General features: G+C 34.8%; 1 protein-coding gene across 1 annotated transcript in view; it reads right to left on the bottom strand.

Moving 5' to 3' along the window:
- CFAP54 (cilia and flagella associated protein 54) overlaps positions 1–9578 on the bottom strand; it is a gene marked incomplete at its 5' end in the record, with an annotated part of 112992 nt that overhangs the window by 38169 nt on the left and 65245 nt on the right. Inside the window, 7 exons of the mRNA XM_029086100.1 lie at positions 1131–1313; positions 3514–3580; positions 5050–5256; positions 5708–5795; positions 6697–6894; positions 7420–7572; positions 8600–8741. Of these exons, the coding sequence (XP_028941933.1) occupies positions 1131–1313; positions 3514–3580; positions 5050–5256; positions 5708–5795; positions 6697–6894; positions 7420–7572; positions 8600–8741 (1038 nt within the window). The remainder of the gene's footprint in view (positions 1–1130; positions 1314–3513; positions 3581–5049; positions 5257–5707; positions 5796–6696; positions 6895–7419; positions 7573–8599; positions 8742–9578) is intronic.

Raw genomic sequence — 9578 nt, 5'->3', positions numbered from 1 at the left:
CTGCAATTGCTTTGATGATGATCTGTGACCTGGATCTATATTCTGCTAGTACAAGTCCAGAAAGAATCAAAAACATGCATGGCTATGTGAAGCAAGCAGTCCGATTAAGTGACCCCACCTCCAAGTAACTGCTCCTTGATCTCCCACAGTGAGAGTAGTTAGCCAAAGCTTAATAACAAAGTGAACTACAGCAAAGCAGGATGTGAAGAAGCAACAGGAGGTAAGACAGACACTTAGCCTGAAGCTCCAGAAGAAATCAATCCAACGAATGGCTTGCCGACAAAAAAAACGGTAACATCTTTCTGTCTCCTCTCTAATAACTCCTCTTCCATCTCCACCTCCTAACCTTTTCTTACTCCTCTGCCACCAGCCACGTGAATTTTTCCTCTCCCTTGCACTGGCTCTTCCACTTGCAGGACCTTTCCATAAGTGGATTCAACATATTAAAGCAGGAGAAAAATTTGTTTCTGCTGGGAAGTTTTCTGTCATGCTGAGCGTTGATTTATAGAGGTATACAATAATGACCTGACATGGAAATCTATTAAGAGCATACAAGATCAAACAGGAACAGAGGTAGAATTGCACCTTTTTCAGTACTAGTAAGCAATTCAATCTATTTACTCCATTGTACAGCACCACACCTTTGAAAGAAGTTGGATTAAAGTGGAAGTAGTCAGTCATTAAATGGAGGAAGTAAGCACATGATCAACATAAGAGGGAAGCTGTAAAAACACTCCATAGAGAGGAATAAAAGAACGTGAGAAGGAGAAAGGCAGAAGGGACTTTTATTTACTGAATGTGAACGTAAAATTATTGAAAGCATTCTGGACATGCTGCATTTAAAATAATTATCAGTATGGTGTATTTCAAACTGCATATACTAGAAAATTTCCTCCAAAATGCCTAAGCTAAGTGGACTGTGTATTTTCATCTTCCTGAATAAATAAGTACCCTGTATATTCTGAAAATTGGAGGCAGCAGGCTATACCTTGCCTCTATCTCAGTGCCACAGAACCTAACCATAAAGGTATTTTGCTAGAGCTTCTGAAGTATCTCATAAGTACACTCACACAAAAAAATAAGACTTAATGTCTTAAAATTAATTTTCAGAGTATAAAAATAATACTTACTATTAAATTTTGTTTGGCACAATGTAGTTCAAACATAAGAAAATTAAGACTTGCAACTACAGTGGAGATATCAGCTCTGTAGCGATCAGAGAACAAGTCGATACCAGGAATAAGCATATTTGTTTCATATTGTGCAAAGTCACAGTCAGATGTTGGATGTGGAAGAGAAGCTCTAAACAGAGTCTGAAAGTAATAATAATAAACTACTTGTGAAAAGATGTATAGGCATCAGTGAAACATTTTTAAACTCTGACCATTGAGACTCATAAATGGCTTTATAAATGAAACTTAGTTAATGTCTTAAGTATCCAGTTATTTCCAGACAAAACCATGAAAAATCTGTTCAGAAAACATGCCTTATGTGTGAACTTTATAGAGGAAAAAAAAAACAGGCTGTAAATGGTCTAAAGACAATATTTCACAGAACAAACAAAAGAGAAAAACTAATCTAGGAGTAGAAAAATAATCATGAAAGATTCCTCAGTGAGTACTCCCCAGATAATGAAAAATCATCCTAAAGAGCCAATGGCATTTCTCTCAGATTCCAAGTCAAAGCACCCCAAATAAATCTCTGGAAGCACCAGAAATAAACAAAACAAAACAAAACAAAAAAACTAATAAAACACTAGAGGTTCTCACAAGGACTTCTGAGATAATTCTTAGGATAAGCCTCTGATCAGCAGACAGGAAGAACTTAGTAATTTATTCACACATCTCCATAATCAAGGAAAATGCATAGGAAAAATTTGTTGAATCGATTCTGGGGATGAGAATCCCAGAACATTTCTTTACCAGTCTGAAGATGTTTCATGGAAAATTTCTTCCATTAGAAGAAAAAACTTTTATTTTCCCCACAAGCTAAGAAAGCTAGTTTGATTTTACTTAGCCTTAAGACCTTGCCCCACCACCACCTCAGCCATTGTTTCTGGGAGAGCTGAATTTAAGGCCAGTTAAAAGTTTAGTTCCACCTTTAACTAGGTCAGAAAGTGCAGCTTAAATCGTAACATAATTTAATCATAAACATGTAACTTGAAACTGATGTGAACTTCAAGGACGTAACTTAAATGTTCTTCCTTTAAAAAGGGAGGACTGCTAACATAATCTCTGATGTTGAGTATTCCTTCCCAATTGTGTTTATCTTGTTGCAATTAGCAATGATATGCCTGAGATATTAATAAGTCTAAAGCTTACACCAGAGGTGGAATTTAAATAAGGTTATAAAATTTTTACAAATCAAGGAACAAATTATGGGCTTGAACTTCGCAAGGTACAATGACAGGAATTTATTATATTTTTCAAAATACTCACCCTGCAAGTTGCTCCTATCCCAATTAGTATCAGACCCACTTCAGTCAAGTCACAATTATTTCTACCATTGTACAACTGGAACAAATGCTTACTACTATTTCTGTCAGAAGGAGGCATCAAAATTGTTCAGCTTTGTGCCACCAACAATTACAGTGTCAGAAGTTAGTCAAAATTCTCCTTTACCTTTGTTTCTTCAACTTGTTCTCACTTTGCTGAACTTAACAATGTTTTAAACATGGCCCAGCACAGGTCACATAGTCACAATCATGGCTGGCACAAGACTTTAGAAAGTGGCATTGATTTGTTTTGGAAGAAGCAACTTGATGTTGCACTGGGATGAGTAAGCATTGATCCCAGTGGAGTATAACTGACAGAATACTTGCTGTTCTTTTTCCTATATCACTTTTGTTACTGACATCTTAAAACTTCCTCTTAAAAGTAAACTGGAACCCTTTTTCCCTCTATAGTTGGTTTCTGAAAGTTTGCAAACAATTTTAATGACCTTACTTGCTTTATAAATGAAACTCTCAGTCATTTTTACTATCCTCTATTTTTAGAGCAAACTTCTTATAAAGCTGAGATTTTAGTATTACAAAACAATATCTTTCAATGCTAAAAAAGATTCAAAAAATATTTTTCTAAAGAGTCTGTTCTCCTGGTTGAAAATTTATGACAATCTGTGAAGACTCTGAACAGATCTATGACAGAGAGCACCCTGCTATTGTTGATGCCATCCAGCTCTTCCTGAGCATAACACTTCAAGAGAAGAAAAATATATTTGACTGCCAAATATTTTAGCCATCTTCACTTTTCAGTATTTCATTATTTCTCTGAGACACCAGTCTCTTATTGAAGTGATAATTTTTAAGCTATAATACATGAATGACATTAAAAAACAGAGAATAAAAACATGTAATCTGATGTGCATAATTTGTCAACTACCTCTGATCTCCAGTTTTCCTTTACAATCAAAAATATTTTGAAAAGAGAAGTATGCTAATAAAGAGTTATGGAGATTTACATTTGAAAAGCAATTTGTCAACTTCATGAATTCTAACTAAAATTGTAGTCTTACCTTAAAAAGTATAGCCGAAAAATAGCAGTATTTAGTTCTTAATCTCATCTGTGATGTTGTTATATACCTAGAGTACAACAAATAATACGAAATATGAATTTGCCCATCAATATAAATTATTCAAACTCTTTTTTTAAGCTAGTATAATCATGTTACTAACACAATCTAGACGTTTTCCTGATCTGTAGATAGGTGCTCAGACATGCCATACAAAGAAAGCATCATTTGACCAAAGACATACCTAGGCAAAAAGAGTTGTCTAGATTCTCTTTAAAGTTAAGGGAGAGAAATGGGCATTCTAAATGCAAAATTCATCTCATACAAAACTAGAAAGATAAAATAGGTCAAGCAACTCACACTTTAAAGTGCATTTCTTTCCATAAAGGAAGTCTAAGATAACTAGCACATGTGGACTTTCACATGGTAGGTGAAATCTTCATTACAATATTAGAATCCTCTAACCTGCATTTTATGGCCTGAGACTAAGTTGCTCTACAAACAGCAGCTCAAGTGAAAGATGTTTAACAGCCAAAGTCAGGTCTGAATAGAAAAGATCTGCCTGAGGGGGAAGCCAAGAGGATAGCTCCCTCCACATCCCTGCCAGGATTTTGAATGGACATATTAGCAGTAAAGGGATTGTATACAGTGCAGCAAGTATGTGTCATAAGCACCTAGGGATTGGGTCTTGCCTAATTGGACCCGAGACTGTGCCACAGCTCAGAATTACAAGAGCTGTGGTTTAGAATCAACTTAAATCTACTCCTTTTTCCTTTTGGGTGCTAATTCTCAGTGTAGTAATACCATTTCAGCCTGAAATACCCATGCTAATACTTTCAAACCTACCTTGGTTTACAGATATTTTACAGTGCTATTAATATGCCCTGCTTCTCAGCTAAGACAGTTTACTCAGATGAAGCTCTGTCCTTTCATGGGTATAATGCTTTTAAGGTCATTTAGAGCTGGCTTAGATACTTCTACATTTCATATTTTGTATATTTTTATATTGTACAATACATTGAGGAACAGCTCAAAATTATATCCATAGTGTTTTACCAGCAGTCAAGGAGTACTGGACGGAAATATTTATTGATGGTAGACTTTAATACAGTAATTCAGATTTCATTTAGTTGTAATTCACTAGCAAATGAGTACTTCAGGCAGTAAATCTGCCCTCAAGATACATTAATATTTAATATGTGCAATGACTTGGGAGATATGATATTTCAATTGAAAATCAATATGACTGTAAAATCCTTGCACTTATGACTTTTTATCATTTTGTTTTATTTCAATGATCTCTCCATATAATATACAACTGCAATTATAATCAAAGATGAGCACTCAAGAAAAGGGAACAAACAATACTCTCCAAAAGAGCAACTTTCCCCCTGAAAGAAAAAAATTCCTCTGCTTTTGATGAGTCTTTTTTTATAGCAACTCATTAGTGTTTTTAAATTAATTTCAAGTTGCCTACTGTCTTGGATGAGCAATTTGTTTAAAATATGAAATATGTACATATATAGATAAAATACTTACTGAGCTATCTTAGCCACTAAAACTGCTGCATGTAAACATCCCCAAACTCCAGCCCGAGAAAGAAATTTCTGACTAATATCAGTAGATCTTCCAACTGCAAAGCAGGCTGTAGCATTTTTTGGAAAGTCTAACTCTTGCCAGTTTTTAAGGGCATCAGCAATGTTGAGTGTTTCATCAAGGGCTTGACACCAATATTTAAAAGCAGCTCTGTAACAAATAAAAAACGTTCTCATCATATTGCTGACATTTTCCAAAGTGGAAGATCAGACTTGCTTCATTTTACCTTTATTGCCTGAGTTATAACTAATTCTGATTAGGTCAAAAACTGAAATATAGCTTCTATAACACAAAAAGACACCACTCCTGGTCAACAGACTTATTGGGACTTATGCTAAAATTATATTTTCAAGCAACAGATATTACTTCCTAAACACACATAAAGATGCTTAATTAATTTGCTTAACTGCAATTAGCTAGCTAAGAAAAAGAAAAAATTTCTAGGCAAAAAGCCTCTCAAAATATAGCTAACAGTCAGTTAGATGAAAGAAGTTATATGGACCTGAAGACAGAATAAGAACTTACAGGATGGTTGAAAGGTATATGAATGCCAATTAAAAAAAATGAAACCATGCTCTTTTTTAATCCAGTAACTATGTACCTTTTGTTTCCAGCATAAAAGTGAAGATTTCCAAGTTCATGTAGAGCCTGAACCTTGAGGTCTCTTTGGTTGCTTATTTCAAGGATTCCTGTTATTTATTTTTTAATCAATTTGAAAAAAAATATATTGTCACATCATTAAATCAGTTGCTGAATCTTGAACAAATTTTGCATGAGAAGTAGACGTGTATTCACATGTGATTCAATGCATGAATTTTATTTTAAAGATTTATTAGGTTTGTATAGTTTACCTTCAAATGTACAATTGCTTACTTGTACTAACCTTAAAAACAAGAGTAGGGTGTATTCACAGACTTGTTTACTTAAGCTTTTGTATTTTTGTTTTCTCAGACTTCTCAAATTTCTTCCTCCTCAAGAGTGTCCTGATTGGGACACTGGGAAGGAAGCCATTGACCAGGGCTCTGCTAAACAACACTGCCTACATACAGCACTGTCCCTGCCTCATTTCTGGATCCCTTACTTCAAATAAAACAACTTACGGCATTTGTTGATCTGCTACACTTTACCTATACAGCAAAAAAGGCTGAGCTGTAACTGTATGAGTAAAGCTATACTAGAAAGTAAGATGTAAGCCAATCAACTAGGTCTCATATTCAAATGCACAGAACCCAAAAAGCCTGTTTCCTAAAAAAACCCAACCAACCAGCCAACAAACCCCTCAAAACCCTATAATGGAATTAAAATGAATCTGCCAAACATTACAGCAGATTTTTAATTTGGGATTAATCATTATCTTTTTCATAAGATGAGGTAACTGTAGAGGTTATGAACCAACTAGTGGCTTGTTTAGGATCTAATGTAGATATTCTGAATCAACAGAAAGAAGGTTGTGTATTTCTGCAAACCACTTTTCAGGCAGTTATAGCTCTCTGACAGAGGGAAATAACACTGGAATAAACATATATGAATATAGATAGGTAGAATGATATTACATTTGAGCTGTAAACAGAAATTTATGAAAAAAATTACCAACTGTTTGTTCATAGGAAGAGATAATTACTGAAAGTTGTGACTGTGGTATTGGTTTACTCTCAACCATACTGGAGGAATTAAATTTTTCTTGCAAAAGGTCACATGGTGTTGGCAGAAATATCAGTTCAGCTCCCACATTAAATTTCAGCCTTCTTTTTGTAGAGATATGACTGCTGATTGCTCTTCCAGCATTTTCTAGATTAGAAAGTGATTTATATGATCAGTTTAGAAAAGTGTTATACCATTTCCAGTACCACAAATATTTCCACACCATATTACTTGAACAAATACACAGTTCCTGTGTGCCCTATTTTTATCTCTTTTCCTACGCTATGATTCTATGTGTCTCCTAATTAAACTCACTGGACACAACTCATTGGTCAGTGCAACCAAATGAAAATATGTGCCCTGTTAGAGAAGAAAAACTTGGGAAGAAAAACTTGAGCTGCCAGTCAGTCCTCTGACAGAGGTTTGGCTGCAAACAGACAGGTGTCATAGCTGCATGAAAAAAAAATTATCATCCAACCACAAGACACAAATCATAGGAAATTAGGTGTAGAGCTTGTGCTTACAGAATTTCATATATAACTTTATATTCTATGTTTTTTCTAATTGTCAATAACAATAACTTGATTTTTAAAAATCTATTCATTTCACTGTTTACTATTTTAACTGCATTTGCCCTTTATTAAGTGAGAAACACTTCAGTAAATAACTCACCTTGTGTGTGTGCAAGAAATAATGAAAGTAGTTTTCTGCTGTGTCTCAGTGCTCTGCTGTGATATTTAGATTTTTGTAGAGTTTCTCTAAAACATTTCAGTGCATCATTCACATCAAGAGGTACACAAACTAGAGCTTTTGCTTGACTGCAATCTAAAATGAATTAATAATTATGGAGAAAAATTTTGCATTACATAAATACATCTTTTTAGTAAATTACCTCACAAAATTTATATTTGAACAATTCCACAACTGCAAAACTAAAGCATATTAATGAAAGCATATTAATGTAATTTTCACCTTTGTTTCCTGTTGGATTATGAATTAAAGCAAAATTATTAACCACCAGGAACACTTCTGAGCATTTATACGGTTTTCAGTGTTACATTTTAGCTGTCACATGACATCTACATTCCCTGAATTCCATCAGCTCTGGGCGTGCCTCAGCTCAGCTCTCTGCTCTGAATTCTGGTGTCTGAAGTCTGGAAACAAATCTCTTATTGCAAGTGCTGAACCCATTTACTGTAATACCCATAGTTTCTATGTAACAAACCTCTGAGTTGGTATGATTTCTCTACTGAATGCATATCATCTGCTCTTACATACAACATTATTTATTGTTTAATGACATTCCTCTGCTGAATTCAACACAAAGCCTTGTGTGCAATGCATTGACATCTCTGTGATATGAGAAACTATGCTTTAAAAACTTTCATTAATGACTATGACATTTTAATCCTGCGTGGAAAGAACAACTGTGGGTAAAAGAGGTCTTTTGTCACCTTATAGTTCACTTCAGTTATTCTACTGATTTTATTAATAACAGTGCAAGTTCACATTAACTTCTGAGTATATTGCTGGACATTCAATATCAACAGAAAACTGGACCAAGACCATCAAGCTCATTCAGCATATTGTAGTTCATCTGGCATCTGTATGACAACTGCTTTTCTCTGCTTTCAGATACAATCTGAATATATTAAGAAAGGTCTTGACAACATTACTGTCCATCCAAAATATCAAGAATAAAAATTTGAAGACAAAACTGAGTTTATATTAAAAGAAACAGATTATAGGAGCAGTGGAAGACCTATGATAAGGAGGGGAAAAAAAACCCAGTATGAAAAAAAGGAAAGGGTTTGGGAGAAAGCAAACTCATGATACTGAAATGTGTTCTTACCTGTATAAATATTTTTCATCTCAGGACAGGAAAAGTATCCAGGAATAATCAGTTCACTAGCAGAATGAGCAGCAGGCAGAGGGGATTTCTGTGATTTCTGTGATTTCTGTGATTTCTGCCCTATGTAGTTTCTGCAGCTTATCTAAAAAGCAAGTTTTGTTTCATGGTTATTGAATAATACTCAGAAAAATCAATGTTTGGTGCTTAAAGTTAAGTATCTAAATACTCAGTCATATGACAAAATAAAAGAGGACTAATTTACAAAGACACAAATGACCCATAAATAGAACTCTCGTCTGTAAGAGGTTAAAAATTCACACCACCTGAATATTGGACATAACATATAAGTGTTTGGATGTTAATTAATTATATCTGCATCTTATTTGGTATTTGCCATAACCATGAGCCACTTGTTGATGTTCAGCAAACATTCCGCCTTTCTTTGTCTGGATAAATGCATGCTTGCAGAGAACCTGTCAGTATGCCTGAAGAGCACACTGCCTGTAAAGCACAATGTAATGCTGCATAGGTTTATACCAAAGAGCTCTTAAGCAAATAACAGAAGCAGTCTAACCCTGTGAGAGAAGCAAACTTCCAGACTTCTATAAAGAACTAATCTAGCACAGACATTTTTTTTTGCTAATGTACCTACACCACTTCAGAAGCAAAAGAACCAATTCAGAGCTAGTTCTAGTCTCTCTGAATGGCACCGCATTGCAAAATGTAGACATAGCCTCCAAATTTCTAACCTGATGCTGTCTTTTTTCAACAATCCTTATTGCTATTATCTAATATTAATCTTTATTCTGTAAGTTGTCTTTCAAAACTATGATTACTTTTCCACACTGCGGTATATGGTAGTTTGCTACATTGCCCTTTTTTATGTTCTGAACAGCAGGGCTTGAAAGAAGCCAGCAGAAAACAGCCTTATAGAGAGGCAAGACAGAGCACCTCAGTTGCCTTTGACAAGCCAGGAATG

The sequence above is a fragment of the Antrostomus carolinensis genome, unplaced genomic scaffold (genome assembly GCF_000700745.2).
Source record: "Antrostomus carolinensis isolate BGI_N321 unplaced genomic scaffold, ASM70074v2 scaffold1190, whole genome shotgun sequence".
In the NCBI taxonomy this organism is placed as follows: domain Eukaryota; kingdom Metazoa; phylum Chordata; class Aves; order Caprimulgiformes; family Caprimulgidae; genus Antrostomus; species Antrostomus carolinensis.
Note: the sequence above shows the minus strand (reverse complement) of the source record. Positions and strands in the feature narration are given on the sequence as shown.